At 38.6% G+C, this 17,407-nt stretch overlaps 1 protein-coding gene across 11 annotated transcripts in view; it reads left to right on the forward strand.

Annotated features, from left to right (window-relative positions):
• The window catches only part of sanbr (SANT and BTB domain regulator of CSR), a 73,314-nt gene that overhangs the window by 49,950 nt on the left and 5,957 nt on the right, over positions 1 to 17,407 (forward strand). For 10 of the 11 annotated variants that reach the window (XM_073051067.1, XM_073051075.1, XM_073051074.1 and 7 more), the window contains 7 exons: positions 743 to 842; positions 2,311 to 2,343; positions 9,916 to 10,015; positions 10,576 to 10,652; positions 12,703 to 12,731; positions 15,118 to 15,191; positions 15,448 to 15,539. In XM_073051067.1, the coding sequence (XP_072907168.1) occupies positions 743 to 842; positions 2,311 to 2,343; positions 9,916 to 10,015; positions 10,576 to 10,652; positions 12,703 to 12,731; positions 15,118 to 15,191; positions 15,448 to 15,539 (505 nt within the window). The remainder of the gene's footprint in view (positions 1 to 742; positions 843 to 2,310; positions 2,344 to 9,915; positions 10,016 to 10,575; positions 10,653 to 12,702; positions 12,732 to 15,117; positions 15,192 to 15,447; positions 15,540 to 17,407) is intronic. The other variant, XM_073051068.1, reaches the window with a different exon arrangement.

Here is a 17,407-nt window from a genome sequence, read left to right on the forward strand (position 1 = left end):
TAATGAATATTGAAAGACGTATATAGAGTAGATGTGAAAAGGATGTTTCCTGTATTGGGAGATAGACCAGAGGGCATAGGATTAAAATACAAAGGACATCCATTTAGAACAGAAATGAGGAGAAATTTTTTTGCCAAAGAGTGGTAATGTATGGAATTCATTGCAACAGTTGTAGAGACAGTCATTTATATTTGAAGTGTTAGTTGATTGATTCTTGACTTGTAAAGATGCCAAAAATTATAGGGAGAAAGCAGAAGAATAGACTTGTGAGGGAATAACAGATCAGCCATAATCGAATGACAAAGCAGGCTCGATGCGCTGAATGGCCTAATTCTGCTTTTGTTCCTTCAGAAACATTCTGATATTGATGGCTAACTATCTATCAAGATAACTATGCTTGAAGTATAAGATCTGTTCTAAACTTATTCAGTTTAGTGCAGTGGGGTGTCCTTGCTGTGAATACTGTGATTTACCTCCACATTTTTTTTGCATTGTGATTGTACTTAAATATTACCACTGCAGTACAGCAATAGGTACATAGTAGTGCAGCTACCTATCTCTCAGTTTCAATACTGAACTATTTTGGTCCAATAACAATAATATTAAATTAATGTTACATTTCTAGTAAATTGATTTCTTGAAATTTCTCCTAGAATAATCTGTGTGATTGGTAGTTACACATTGTGCTTTTTAAAAATAGATTGTTTCTATTATAAAAAATTCAATCAGATTTTTTTTGCAGTAATGGAATTACAAATCTTTCTGAAGAGAAGGATTTAGATTCTGAAATCTTAGTAGAACCCAATTCATGGAGGGGACAGAAAATTGGGGATGTCACATCTGTAAGTATTTGCAATGATGAACAGTAGCTTTTCTGATTGATGAAAAATTGGTATTTTAAAAGTGTAATATTTTATGTTTGAAATTGTTTATGACATACTGTATTCATGACAGTTTATGACATTCATTTTACAAGAATCCTTTGTTATATAATACTTTAATATTATATGTAGCATGTTCTCAAGATTTCGTAAAGTACTTTTGTTTCAGTATTTTAAAAATTTCTATGTATTATTTAGCAAAAAAGACAAACAGCAAATAGATGATTACAAAACGTGATATGGTGATATTTACAGAAGGTATGATTTTGGCCATTGAACGTTTAATTGAACGTTTAGTAACCTTTCCACTAGAGCATGTTGGAACTATTAATTGGGATATTTTCAATCAAACATTTTGTGTTGGCTATCTGTCATGTGACAGCCATTAACACTGGAATTGTGCTTTATTTCAATAAATGAAATACAAATTCCCATTAGTAATGAGAATCACGTGATGGTACAGCAATTAGTACTACTGCCTCAATGCCCGATGGACCCAGGTTTGATCCTGGCTTTGGGTGCTGCCTGCCAGGCATTTACACTTTGTCTATAGTGTTGTATGGTGTTGCATTGGTTACTCTTGTTTTCTGGTGAGTTAATTAGCAACTGTAAATCAACCTTGGTGTAGATAACTGGCATTAGAATCGACAAATAATTGATGAGCATATGAGAGAGAATAAGTTGCAAGGTTATAGGGAAATAAGAAAAACAATGAGTTTTTCGCAGTTGGCATCGACCTGATGGTCCAAATGGCCTTCTCCTGTGTCTTAATAAATAAGCATTGAATCTATAACCTCCTAACCATTCCTCTGTTGTGTTTCAGCAATTTTTCCTTCTTTGGGATGAGAGAATAGCATTTAGGACAAGACTGAGTAGTAGTAAAAAAGTTTATTGAAAGAACAATTCTGTTGGGAATATGTTTCAAATCAGTGACTCTCCAAATCTACAATGGAAATGCAAGGTTATTTTGCTCTAGTGTGAATTAATTCACATTTTAATAAACTAATTTTTAACACTTAGAGACTGAAATTGGCTTTGACTTCTAATTCTTATTTAGTACGCAGAACCAACTTTGATTTACGATATGCAATGTCAGTTGTTTAAGTATTTACCACGAGATAATCATCAACAGTGGTTTGATGGATTTTAGCACTTCGGAACTTTTCAGAACGTTAAAAATCAGTGTACAACCAAACAGGGTTTATTTACGGCTGTGGATTCAGTTAGCAGCAATCAAAACAACTTACCACATTCAGTATTTTATGCTTAACTTCAAAAGTTAAGACTAAAACTTTAAGATGTTCATTGAAGGTTTATCTACAATACTCAGAATTATTTCATTAGAAACCATTATAATGTTAAGTATATGCTTATGGGTATCTTGTAATTTTTTTTTCCTGGTTTCACAATCTCTGTATTCCTTTTATAGTTTTCACTTTTGAAAAACTGGAGTTTGCAGCTGGTATGTTAAATAGTTACTAACATTCAGTTCGAGAATAGTATTGCATGTTAATATTAAAATGTTGAAGTAGTAGTTGAGTTGCATGTAAATAGTAAATGCTGGAATGGTAGTTTTATAGGTTATGTTTCAAGTTTTCTTCATCAGGCATAATAAGCATTTAATCTCTGTCAATGAGAGCATTCTCAATGACCGTACATTGCATTTATGTATCACTTCTAATGCAGCAAAAACTGGAAGTTATTGAAAGAATGTAATCACAAAAAAAATTAATACTGAGCCAAAAAGCTTAATTTGAAGTGTCATCCACCATTATCATAAAGGAGCAGGATATTTAAATGCTGCTAATGGAGAGGCTGAAGAAATGGACATCTCATAAACATAGTTCAAATACATAGTTCTTTTACCAGCATTCCTAACTGGAAATAGTTTATTTTTCCCTCTGCAAAGTAAGTTGTGAAACTAATCATTTCAAGTTCTTTGTCTCAAATTTCTGGCAAGAAGTGTAATTTTTGGTGAGCCACCCTTACAACAAGTTTCTTGTCCTGGGCCATTAGATAATGCCTTTTTCTCATGCAGCTTTCATGTTGAAGCATGCAGAGCTACATGGGCCACATTGAATTGGGAGCATAGAGTTAGGACACCTATCAGATAGGTGTATTCATCCTTTGACAATGATTTCTGACTTATTTAGCCACAGCCCACCTCCTTGCCCTCCGGTCCTGATCAATAACCACTGCACTTCTTCTAACTTGCATGTCTTTAATGCACTGCCCTCCGATGCTGGTTGGGCCTGTGGCCACCAATTCCTCGATCTTAATGACCAAAAAAATTCTTGATTCTGAAAATGTGGAATGCCCAAAAGAGTTGTTGGAACCCAGAAGCTATGCCACTCTTGCAGATCTCTTGGATGGCAATAAAATGTGCAGGCAACAAAGTACCTGGAGGCTTGTAGGACAAAAACACAAGCTAGAAAGGAAAGAAGGCAAAATGAGATGAAGTTGAGATGTTGTTATGATGGAGCTATTGCAGATTGGTGAGCATGTGAGATATTATGAGTGTTACACCACAGGCAGCAAACTTCTGGATGAGTGCACATTTATCAAATGTATATAATGGGCAAATAGAGCATTTGAGAAATGTAGTAAGAACTCATGGTCTGAGCTGATTGTGGGGCAAGAGGTGAAGTCATGTTAATAAAGTGAGTTTGATGAAGGAAAAGTAGCAACTGACTTTACCTTTTATAATATTTGGCAGAAATATGAACTGATCTGAGCCTTTATGCTGACACGCAATAGAGATGTTGAGAGGTGTTACTAGAGCACATGGAACTGAATCTCCTCTTGTATAAAGTTGTTGACTGCCTACTTTGTGCCTTATCGAGAAACTTCCAGATCAGGGTTTTCCAACTTGGGCTCCATGGACCCTTGCTGAATGGTAATGGTCCATGGCATGAAAAAGATTGGGAACCCCTGTTCTAGATTGTTTACTGTCAACATTCAAGATGGTGTAATGTCATTTCCAATACATGAGTTTAAAAGAGAATGAAATAATTGTTACTCTGGATGTGATACAGAACAAAAGAAGCTACAGTAAGATAAAGAAGAAAGTACTAAAAAATATAAATAGCTTATATACATTGATTGTATGTACATAAAGTGCCTCTGATAGGAAATGATGAAGTAGTGGGTGGAAGTGTTATTCAGCCTCGCTGCTTGGGGAAAACTTGCTTCTGAGTCTGGTGGTTCTAGCCTCCTCCCTAATGGGAATGGGACAAACAGTCCATAAGCAGGGTAACTGGGATGCTTCATTATATTGTTGACCTTCCTCTGGTACCTTTTGGTAGATACGTATGTGCCCTTGATGGCGGGTAGGCTGGTGCTGGTAATGCAATGGGCAGTTTTCACTACCCATTGTAGAGCCTCCTGTCTGCCACAGTGTAGTTTCTGTACCATGCAGTGATGGAGCTTGTAGGATGGTCTTTACTACTCATCTGCAGAAGCATGTGACTATTGATGCACATTGTGTAGGGGAGGCTGTGTGAGTTCTTCACTTCTGGGAGTTTGAAACTGCTCAGTTTCCACTGTCACAGATGTAAAGAGGAGTGTGAGTGGTGCGAGTTCCCTTGAAGTCGATAATCATCTAATTTGTTGACTTTGAGGAAGTGGTTATTTGCCTGGCATCAGGCCTCAAGCTCTTCTATCTCCTCCCTGTAGGCTGACTTATCATTGTTGGTAATAAGACCCACCACTGTCATGTCATTGGTGAACATGACAATATGATTACGTGGGTATTTGGCTGTACATTTGTGTGTGTGCAGAGTGGACAGCACACAACCCTGTGGGGCACCCGTGTTGAGAATGATGGGGAGGGAGGTCCTGTTGTGCATCCTGATTAGCTGAGGTCTGTTGGTTAGAAAGTCCAACATCCAGTTGCAGTGGTGAATTTAGACTGATGAGTAGGAGTTAAGTATTCGTTAAGTTTAGTGATTTATGGAGTTTCTCTGGCCCTCACACCCCTGTTGTTTTAGGGAAGATAAATTACACTATTTTTTTGTTTGGACAGCACCACCTCAATGGAACAATGGACTGAAAGTATATGTTCCTTTTTAAATAGGTCGCCTCTCAAACTCTCTTAAAATTTGCTGCTACCCCTTAAGGAGCTTGTCTCAGAGGATATCTTTAAGTAGTGACTATTGGCACTGAATAAAAGTGCATTATAGTATTTCTAAAAAGTAAAAGCAATTATCACTACAATCAGCCTTCTCGATTGGGTGTTGTGCAATGAACCAGATTTGAAGAGGGAGTTTTAAAGTAAAGGAACCCTTAGGAGTCAGTGATCATAATACGATAGAATTCATCCTGTAATTTGAAATGGAGAAGCTATTGTCAGATGTATTAGTACTACAGTGGAGTAAAGGGAATTAAAGGCATGAGAGAGGAGCTAGCCAAAGTTGATTGGAAGGGGTCACTAGCAGGAATGACAGCAGAGCAGCAATGGCTGGAGTTTCTGGGAGTAATTCGGAAGGTGAACAATACAAACATCCTAATTAAGTATTTAAAAGCAGGATGACACAGCCATGGCTGACAAAGGAAGTTAAAGATAGCATAAAAGCAAAAAAGGGGGAATATAACAGAGTGAAAATTATTTGGAAGTTAGAGGATTAAGAAGCTTTTAAAAACCAACAGAAGGCAAGTAAAAAAACCATAAGGAGCTATTAAGGTTAGCTGGTGAATAATATAAAAGAAGATACCAAAATTATTTTCAGATATATAAAGAGTAAAAGAGAGGCAAGAATGGATTTTGGATCGGTGGAAAATAATGTTGGAGAGGGGACAAAGAAATGGCAAACAAACTTAATAAGTATTATGCACCAGTCTTTACTATGGAAGACACGAACAGTACACCAGAAGTCCAAGAGTGTCAGGGACAGAAGTAAGTTTATTGCTTGGGAAGCTGAAAGGGCTGAAGGTTGATAAATCACCTGGACTAGATAGACTACATCCCAGGGTTTTGAAAAATGTAGCTGAAGAGATTGTGGAGGCATTAGTTATTATCTTTCAAGAATCACTAAATTCTGGCACTGTTCCAGAGGACTGGAACATTGCAAATGTCACCCCATTCTTCAATAAGGAAGGGAGTCAGAAGAAAGGAAATTATAGGCCAGTTAGTCTGAACTCAGTGGTTAGTAAGATGTTGGGAGTTGATTGTAAAGGATGAGGTTTTGGGGTACTTGGAAGCACATGATAAAATGGGCTAAAGTCAGGCATAATTTCTTTAAGGGAAACCTTCCTTAATAAATCTGTTGTAATTCTTTGAGGACATTACAAGTAGGATAGGCAAAGGAGAATTAGTGGATGTTGTGTATTTGGATTTTCAGAAGGCCTTTGACAAAGTGGCACACATGAGGCTGCTTAGCAAGATAAGAGCTCATGGTGTTACACAAAAGATACTATAGCATGGATAGAGCATTGATTGATTGGCAGGATGTAAAGAGAGGAAATAAAGGGGACCTTTTCTGATTGGCTGCTGGTGACTAGTGGTGTTCCACAGGGATCGGTATTGGGACCGCTTCTTTTTATGTTGTATGTCAATGATTTGGTTGATGGAATTGATGGCTTTGTGGCCAAGTTTGCAGACGATACAAGGATAGATGGAGGGACAGGTAATGATGAAGCAGGGAGACGGCAGAGGACTTTGATAGATTAAAAAGGGCAAAGAGGTGGCAAATGGAACACAGTTTTGGGAAGTAAATAGTCATGGACTATTTTCTAAATGTGGAGAAAATTCAAAAATCTGAGGTGCAAAGGGACCTGGGAGTCCTTGTGCAGGATTCCCTAAAGATTAACTTGCAGGTTGAGTCGGTGGTGAGGAAGACAAATGCAATGTTAGCATTCATTTTGAGAGTTCTAGAATATAAAAGCAAAGAAATATATGCACTGGTGAGCCTCACTTGGAGTATGTGAGCAGTTTTAGGATCCTTATCAAAGAAATGATGTGCTGACATTGGAGAGGGTTCAAAAGGGGTTCATGAAAATGATTCAGGATTGAAAGCCTTATCATATGAGGAGCGTTTGATGTCTCTGGGCCTGTACTCACCGGAACTGAGAAGAACGAGGGGCGATCTTATTGAAACCTATCGAATATTGAAAGGCCTAGATAGAGTGGGTGTGAAGGGCATGTTTCCTATCATGGGCAAGTCTAAGACCAGAATGTACAACCTCAGAATAGAGGGATGTCCATTTAGAGTGGGGATAAGGAGGAATCATGTCAACTATTGGTATTGAATCTGTGGAATTCATTGCCACGGACGGCAGTGGGGGCTAGATGATTGAATATATTTAAGGCAGAGGTTAATAGATTCTTGAATAGAATCTAAGATGAAAAAAGATTAAGGGAAGAATGCAGGAGAATGGGGTTGGGAGGGAAATGAATTAACTGTGATCAAATGGCAGAGTAAACTAGATGGGCTGAATGCTTAATTCTGCTATCTCTTTCCTCGGGGACACAGACATTAGGCCTCTGACTTCCGAACACATCAACCTAGGGTTTCAACCACCAGGTCAACTCTCAGACTTCCTGACTTTAGTCTTTGACATTTGGGCTTTGATGTAGGAGTCACTGATCACAGGACCCTTAAGTCCAGGCCTCGCACAGACTTCTAACCCCCTGTACTTGCTCACTTTGGGCTTACTGGCCCTCATGCCTCCTGCTCATACTGACCTCTAGTCCTGGGATGACTTGCTGACCTGGTGGGTCACTAGCCCTTGTTTATAGGGCCCACCAACTTCGGTCATTGACAATTGAGATCACGCTTTCCTCTGACTCCAGTTACTGCCCTTGACCCCAACTCCCCATCCTTTATCCCTAAACTGACCGCATCTCCCCATTCTGTCCCCAAAACCTTCCCTACAAATGTCAGAAAACAGCTAAGTCTGATCTACAACCTTGATGGACATCCCAACCTGGTGTCATCTTGATCAGAAACTCATGAATAAGAACTATTACCCTCTACCTGTAAGCAACTGCAATATGGGGATGACATTGTTAGTATCTTTATGGATAGCAGACTGGAAAATACTCAACTGAGATAATGTCCCACTGTAAACCAACAATTGATTTAACTTGTTTGAATGAACAGTACAGTTCTCTCAGTGAAACTATAACTCAGTTAGCCCTTTGAATACAGACTTATTTAGTTGGAGCTGTATGGCTTATTTACTATGAAAGCAACATATTGTTATGAATCTCCTGTCTGAGGGGGGTCATGAGTCAGAAACACTTCTGTTTCCTAAAATGAATCTTTGTATGTGTTTGTGTGAGTGAGAGAGAGAAGATGCTGAGTAATACATCAAATAAATTAATGTAGCTATCTTTGGATTCCAATTCTCAAGCTCACCTTATATGCAGAGGCTGTAATGTGGTCAGAGAGGAGGAACTTTTGACTTCCATTAATTGCACTGCTAATCCCAAGAATCCGATTTACAGTCCATTGCCCTTGCAGTGTATTGTGTATAAAGCCAGGCAGGGAGTTAAACACCTTCTTAAAAATCACCCGAGTCAGAAGCTTTCTTTAGGGTTTTTAATGAGAAAACTTTGTGAAACTGCAGAAGGTTATTAGATTCAATACAGAATCATTGTACGCCTGAATATAGTGCTACAGGTTGAGTACCCCTTATCCAAAATGCCAAAATCCAAATTTTTTCTTTGAGTGTTGGCATAACATTGCAAATGGAAAATTCCACAAGATGCTAGGAAGGTTCCCAGACGATGCACAGGTCTTGTGAGAAGTGACCTCACATATGTAATGAACAGAAGTTAGTGAAAAATAGAAAAACACTGTATAAAGTGAAAAATGAAGATCCCTATTGTGTAGGTTGTTTGTTGCTGATTCAGACATTCTCCCAATGCTGCTGTGCTGCTTTTATTACTCCACACATTATAATTTCATTAGATTAACGGTATGTAATAATTTTTACTGTTAACTGCATTAAGTGTAATCCACAAGGGTAAGACAAAGACTGTTTGCCAGGAGCACATAAACTCAGAGTCGGAAATGATGACAATCACAAGCTATGTCATTATATATCCCAAAATCTGGAAAAAAATCCAAAATACTTACAGCCCCAAGCATGTCAGATAAGGGGTACTCTACCTGTATTATCAATTATTCTCACGATCAGTGGTAAACAAGGTAATACACACATGCAACATAATATAGCTATGCCATGGACTACAGTGAACTCGTGGCACAATGATAACAATAGCGATGAATGATAAATGTAATACTTCCTTCAAAGTACACCTATTAAATGTTTACCAATATTAAGAAAGCTTAGGACTCACAGATATTGCTGTTTCAAGGACAAATAAAGAGTAGATGAAGAAGGGTGCCTTTCTATCGTGTTTGCTCCAAGTTGAAATCCAAATTAAACCGTGCAAGAAATGATGTAGAAAAAAAGCTTACAAACAGGAAGTGAAGTTTATACAAAACAAACTTCATGCAAAATAAACAGCGCTTCGATTGGCAGATCACAATATTTCCTTAAGTTTGAATTTAACTACATATTATATTTTGTTAAAATTAGTGAACATTGAACAGTTTTTCATTAACAACCTGGACTTTGTAATCATGTTTGCTGTGGTTACAGCTTTAATATCTGCAGATTTTACAAATTAAATTGCATGGAGTTGCATGTTTTTATTAGACCAACTCTTCACTTTAAAGAATGGGAAGTACCTTAACATAGTATAATTATTAATATCATTCTGTTGGTCACTGCCAATTTTAGCATGTTTTCATCAACAATCTCAGCTGAAAAATGTGTGAAACTTCATTGACAGCCGTGATTCTTCTGTAATATTTCTTTTGTTCGTCCAGTTTATTTCAACGTAAATTAAAAATTTGTATAGTTGATATGCTTTTTTCAGTTACTGAGTGGAACAAATGTGTACTGTTCTTAAAGTCTTGTGAAGTTTGGTATATATTAAGTATTGTCTATCCTGTTAAAACTAACCTTAACTAAAGGCATTGCTGAACATCCAAAAACACTGGATTAAATTATTTCTTTTTAGAAGCAACAAGCATTATATTCTGAAGATGAAGAGTACACCACAGGTTCAGAAGTAACTGAGGATGAAGTAGGAGATGAAGAAGAATTGACAAAAAAACAAGGTAAAGATGTGTATTTTGAATGCAAGTGAACAATGTAAGCATTCACACATCGTCACAAAACTTTTTTATAAAGTAATTCTTATGATTAGAATAATTATGATATTAAAATTAAAATTGGTGCTAGTGACTAGCTCATGGTATGACAAAAGAAAATATCTTACAAAATATCAGTCTTGCTACAAGAACAATTATATCATAACTTTTAGGTGGAAGATTCGGTAATGCACCACAGTGAGGTGTAATTCATCCTTTACAACTGTATTGATTAAGCATTCTTGTTCATTTAAATAATTCATTGCAAACTATATGTATAAATACGTGAATTGCATATGTCAGCACACTACCGTGTGATACAAGCATACCTCACTTAAAGATGAAGTTAGGCCCGCATTCTCAGACTCCTGTGTCTTCCTTTGAATTAGTTCAATGTTTTGAAGTTGCAAAACATAATAACTTATAGCCTATGCATGGGATCATGCTTTGGCATTACTGGTACTTGAAGTTTTCAGTACAGACAGTATCCAAGCTTTTAAGTTTGCTTCCTCTCTCCTCCCATGCAGGTACAAGAAAGTATAAGAAAATTACCAATCGAGCAAAGAAGCCAGCAGCATCTCCTACTACACAGAAAAAAGATAAGGTAAAGATGGAAGGTAAAAATGATATGCGCAGGAAATATTCTACTGCATTTGTTTCTAATCAGACCTTATTTAAAGATTTCTATTGAACACAAGCAGCAAATGTCCCAAGTTCCTTGATGGCAGTCCAGGACAAGGAGGTATAATCATAAATTAGAGCTAGGTAATTTAGTGATGGCACTACCACCCATCAAGAAGAGTAGAAATATGCAACACTCTCTCTTTAATAATAGTTTGTGTGTGAAACTTGGAAGCGGATCACTTTACTTGATTAAAATAGGGAATGGTGGCTTTGACAATCAGATCCGACATTGCGTTAAGGAGGGCGGAGTTAGATGAGCTTTGCATGAATGGTTGATGTGTCAGGGTCAGGAGCTGGTGGAGTGGGAGTCAGCTTGATCCTACATGATACGAAGTTGAGGCAGATCGGAGCATCAGGACACTTTCATCATAAATATAAGGATGGGTGGGGGGGGGAAGAAGAGAAATCAGATTGTCATTGTATAAAGAGAAAAGAAATTATGGTTGGGATATAGCCAGCTGAGTGGATGTGGGAGTTGGGAATTTGGATTTTTAACAGGTGGCATTGCACAATCCCATTCAGCCTCAGGCTTGTGTATTGGGAGAGAAATTGTACAGTGTAGCCAGATTAGTGAAGGTCAGTTATCTATTTGCCTGAAAAGCATTTTTATCAAGCACTATGAAGGTAAGTCCATCTTGTTCTGGTGGTTCCTACTGATGAGCAGTCCTGGGACAGTGTCGTCCAAGTTCTCAGAAGTTGTAGACGAGTTATATTGGTTGTAGACGGGTCATATTCTGCATGGAGGTCAGTCACCAGTGTAGTGCCTCAGGGATCTGTTCTGGGACCCTTACTGTTCTTAATTTTTATAAATGACCTGGATGAGGAAGTGGAGATATGGGTTAGTAAGTTTGCTGATGACACAAAGGTTGGAGGAGGTGTGGATAGTGTGGAGGGCTGTCAGAGGTTACAGCGGGACATTGATAGGATGCAGAACTGGGCTGAGAAGTGGCTGGTGGAATTCAACCCAGATAAGTGTGAAGTGGTTCATTTTGGTAGGTCAAATATGCTGGCAGAATATAGTATTAATGGTAAGACTCTTGGCAAGGTGGAGAATCAGAAGGATCTTGGGGTCCGAGTCCATAGGACACTCAAAGCAGCTGTGCAGGTTGACTCCGTGGTTAAGAAGGCGTATGGTGTATTGGCCTTCATCAATCGTGGGATTGAGTTTAGGAGCCGAAAGGTAATGTTGTAGCTATTGGACCCTGGTCAGACCCCACCTGGAGTACTGTGCTCAGTTCTGGTCGCCTCACTGCAGGAAGGATGTGGAAGCCATACGAAGGGTGCAGAGGAGATTTACAAGGATGTTGCCTGGATCGGGCAGCATGCCTTATGAAAATAGGTTGAGTGAACTCTGCCTTTTCTCCTGGAGCGAAGGAGGATGAGAGGTGACCTGATAGAGGTGTACAAGATGATGAGAGGCATTGATCGTGTGGATACAGGCTTTTTCCCAGGGCTGAAATGGTTGCCACAAGAGGACACAAGTTTAAGGTGTTGGGGAGTAGGTACAGAGATGTCAGAGATAAGTTTTTTTTACTCAGAGAGTGGCGAGTGCGTGGAATGGGCTGCCAGCAACGGTGGTGGAGGCGGATATAATAGGGTCTTTTAAGAGGCTTTTGGATAGGTACATGGAGCTTAGTAAAATAGAGGGCTATAAGTTAAGCCTAGTAATTTCTAAGGTAGGGACATGTTCGACACAACTTTGTGGGCCGAAGGGCCGGTATTGTGCTGTAGGTTTTCTATATGTCTAAGTATTGCATAGCTGTGTCCAGAAATTCAATTGCACTCCTATCTGAAAAAAACATGGAAACAAAGATGGATGAACATATTACTATTTGGTGTTGTGGAATGGATTTTAAGGGCTGATTGGCTCTTAACTTCATTGTTTATATTTACATTTAATAAAACCAACCCAAATGGGTCTTCCAACAAAAAGCTTTTTATTACAATAAAGTTTTATTTTGTTATTCCAGGCATCTGCTCGAGATGGATCTCCTTTCATGTAAGTACCAAATTTGAAGTTTGTAAGAAGATTATACTTTTGTATCATCTTAGCAAAGAAAGTAGACCATTCACCAATGGACTGACTTGACTCTTGCTACCAGAAAACAACAGCTTGTGTTGTTACAACATTTTCTACAATAGGAAAATATCCTATTGCAGTGAATGCTGTAAGTACTGAGGCAACCATGAAGAAAAATCAAAGGAAGATTTGTTGGGAGAAATTATCAAAAGCTTGATGAAAGATAATGTTCTACAGAGAGTCAGGAATTGGAAAAATATGTCAGGAAGAATTGAGATAATAAGCAAGGTGGATTTTATTTGGGACAGAATATGGCCAGTAGAGTTCTCCTGAAGGAAATCGTGCTGACTTTGGCCTGTTTTATTATGTGCTTCCAAGTATTACGAAATATCACCCTACATAATGGACTCCAGTGTCTTCCCAACCACTGAAGTCAGGCTAACTGGCCTATAATTTCCCTTCTTCTGCCATCTTCGCTTCTTGAAGAGTGGAGTGTTATTTGTAATATTCCAGAATCTAGTGATTCCTGAAAGATCATTATTAATGTCTCCACAATCTCTTAAGCTACCTCTTTCAGAACCCTGGGAGTAGTCACTCTGGTCCAAGTGACTAATCTAACTTCAGACCTTTCAGCCTTCTAAGCACCGTTTCCTTAGTAATAGCAACTGCACTCTGTTCTTCCCTTTGACACTCTTGAATTTGTGGCATACTGTTAGTGTTTTCCACATTGAAGACTGATGCAAAATACTTAAGTTTGTCCACCATTTCTTTGTCTCCTATCCAATCTTTTTTAATCTTTATATATCTGAAAAACCTTTAGTTTCCTCTTTTATATCATTGGCTTCTTTATGCTCAAATTGAATCTTTTCTCTCATCACTTTTTTTAAGTTGCCTTCTGTTGGTTTTAAAAGATTCCCAATTCCCCTAAATTTCTACTAAGTTTTGCTATATTGTATGCCCCCTCTTATTTTTATGCCCTCCCTTGTCACCCATGGTTGGCTCATTCGTCCTTTAGAATACTTTATCATCTTTGGGATGCACCTTCCGAATTACTCCCAGAAACCCCTGTCATTACTGTTCTGCAATCAACTCTGCTAGTGTACCCTTCCAATCAACTTTAGCCAGCTCCTCTCTCCTGCCTCTTTTACTCCACAGTAATACTGATACATTTCACTTTAGCTTCTCCCTTTCAAACTGCCGGGTGAGTTATATCATATTATGATCACTGCCTTCTCGGTGTTCTTCTACCTTAAGCTCCCTCATCAAATCAGTTTCATTACACAACACCCAACCTAGAATACCCTTTCCCCGAGGGACTTCACCACAAACTGTTCTAAAAAGCCATCTCATAGGCATTCTGCAAATTTCCTCTCAAGATGTAGCCCCAACTTGATTTTCCCAAACCACCTGCACATTGAAATCCCCCATGACTATCGTTTCATCTGATTTTTCTACCTCCATTGTAATTTGCATTTCACAACCTGGCTACTTTTGGATGCCTGTATATAACTCCCATTAGAGTCTTTTAATCCTTGCAGTTTCTTAACTCTACTCACGTGGATTCAACATCTTCTAAGGATTTGATTTCATTTTTACCAACAGAACCACCCCAACCCCTCTGCCTACCTGCCTGTCCTTTCAATACAATGTGTATCCTTGGATGTTAAGCTCCAATCTGTGATCTTTTTGCAGCCATGACTCAGTGATGTCCACAAAGTCATACTTGCCAATCTCTGTCTGTTACAAGATCATCTACCTTATTCCGAATACTGTGTGCATTCAAATATAACACCTTCAGTCCTGTACTCATCACCATTTCTGATGTTGCCCCCATGTTACACTTTAGCTCATTCCACTGACTGCAATTTTGCCTGATCATCTGCCTGTCTTTACTCACGATCTCACTACACACTGCATCTACTTGTATAGCAACTGCCCCATCTTCAGCCCCTTCACTTCGGTTCCCACCACCCTGCCAAATTAGTTTAAACCCTCCCCACTACCAGCAGCAAACCTGCCCACAAGGATATTGATCCTCCTTGGGTTCAGGTGCAACCTGTCCTTTTCCTATAGGTCATACCTTCCCCAGAAGAGATCCTCATGATCCAGAGATCTGAAACTCTGCCCTAGGGTTTTGCTCTAGCATTTACGTAGACCTTAATATTGGATGAAAATACTAATAATGGAAGCAGTGGATAAGTTGAAAAGGAAGTAAAGAGCAGAGCAAGGTGTCATCAGACCAGGAGCTAAGGAATGGAGCAGCATTGAATTTATGCATGGTTACAGGTTTTAGAGAAGATATAAATACCCTAAATAAGGGGCTATAATATGTACATTGATGTAATTCAGTTTCTTCTTTTGTTAGGGTTGGTTTTCAGAAAAGCAAGTGGGATTGTAATCGTTCAATGAGATATAATCAGGATGCCCAAAGAGAGGAAGGTACATTAACCACTGCTTACAATGTATATCAATGTTTAACATAGTGGATGTCTTTCATGGCATCAAACAACTCAGTACTTAGTACATTTTAGCTTCAACTTACTTTGTTGTTGCTGGTCACTATTTTCTAATACTTTTGCTGTAGTGTGAAATTTCCGTTGTTTTCAATTTAATGGTAATTATATAATCACATTTGTAGAAATTAATACAGGAGCAGAATCAAATATTTGAAGTTAATGCAGGCTTTACCTTTTAGATCAACGAAGGATGGTTGAAATAATTGGACATCTGACAAAGGTTAGGTATGGAGAAAAAATTGATCGCACCAAGACGAAAGAAGGAAAAGAGGTAAGTTGTTAGAAAAAAATAACATGAAAATAGGTGATTGATCCTATCTATTAATCAGTTTGGGAAATTAGATGCAAAAAAATCTCCTGAGCATTGTTTCATGGTTGTGTTCATGGAGTCATCAGTAATAGGAAAGTTTATCACAAACACAAGACACGAAGGAACACATACCAATCCTCATCTAGGGATCAGAAGTGGAGAGAGTGAGCAGTTTCAAGTTCCTGGTGTCAAGATCTCTGATGATCTAACCTGGTCCCAACATATCGATGTAGTTATAAGGAAGGCAGGACAGCAGCTATACTTCATTAGGTGTTTGAAGAGATTGGGTATGTCAACAAATACACTCAAAAACTTCTATAGATGTACTGTGGACAGGCTGCATCACTATCTGATATGGGGGGGGGGGTGCTATTGCACAGAACTGAAAGAAGCTGCAGAGGGTTGTAAATTTAGTTGGCTCCATCTTGGGTACTAGCCTACAACGTACCCAGGACATCTTCAGGGAGCGGTGTCTCAGAAAGGCAGCGTCCATTATTAAGGACCTCCAGCACCCAGGGCATGCCCTTTTCTCACTGTTACCATCAGGTAGGAGGTACAGAAACCTGAAGGCACACACTCAGCGATTCAGGAACAGCTTCTTCCCCTCTGTCATCTGATTCCTAAATGGACATTGTACCCTTGGACACTACCTCTGAGAATCTGCAGATGCTGGAAATCCAAGCAACAAGCTGTTGATAGGTTTATTTTGGGTCGTGGTGGGGGAAGCAAAGATCTAAATTTTTGCTGCTACTTGTTTAGATCACATTTTTAAGTGGGAGGTGCTTGCTGTTCACCAAATACTTCCAACAGGGTTTAAACTGGATCAATGGTAATTGAGTGCATGAGTTTGGGTAAAACAAATCCAACTGAGATGAGCTTTAAACAATTGTTTCCATTCTTTGAAATTTGAGAGAAGCAAGTTGACCTTATCCATTTAAGAAAAGGAAAAATTATTTGCCTTCCTAAAGGAATTTGTCTTTCCGGAACAGTAATAAAAAGTTATTTATGCTTTATAAATAATGTATAGTTAAGAAAAACAGGTCTGCTCTGTCTAGTGGAATGCACATCCAATGGCGTGTGGAAAGTTGTGAACACTTCCTGCATGTGTGGTTGTCTTGGTCACTGGACATTTCCAGCTGTAGTGGCAGTTGGATTTGCTGTAGCACAAAGCCAGGGATTTTCTGGATAATACAAATAGGGAGTCGTAAATATGTGCAGACAGCTGGCATAACCTTAAAGCAGTTATATACAGGCCTCCCAACAGTAGCTGGGATGTAGACCACAGATTACAATGGGAAATAGAAAAGCTGTGTCAAAAGGGCAATGTTATGACAGTCATGAGAGATTTAACATGTATATCGATAATGGCTTTTTAGAGCAGTTTGTCATTGAGTCTACTAGGGGATCAGTTATACTAGATTGGGTATTATATAATAAACCAGAGACAATTAGGGAGCTTAAGGTAAAAGAACCCTTAGGAGTTGGTGATCACAATATGACTGAGTTCAACTATAAATTTGATAGGGAGAAAGTAAAGTCTGACATAGCAGTATTTCACTGGAGTAAAGGAAATTACAGTGGTATGAAAAAAGAGTTGGCCAGAGTGAATTGGAAGATGCTGGCAAGGATGATAGCAGAGCAGCAATGGTGTGAGTGTCTGGGGAAAAATGAGGGAGGTGCAGGATAGATGTATTCCAGCAATGAAGAAATACTCAAATGGCAAAAGAGTTTAACTGTGGCTGACAAGGGAAGTCAAAGCTAATATAAAAGCAAAAGAGAAGGCATACAACAAAGCAAAAATTAGCGGGAAGATAGAGGATCAGGAAGCT

Source organism: Hemitrygon akajei, chromosome 7 (genome assembly GCF_048418815.1).
Source record: "Hemitrygon akajei chromosome 7, sHemAka1.3, whole genome shotgun sequence".
Taxonomy (NCBI): domain Eukaryota; kingdom Metazoa; phylum Chordata; class Chondrichthyes; order Myliobatiformes; family Dasyatidae; genus Hemitrygon; species Hemitrygon akajei.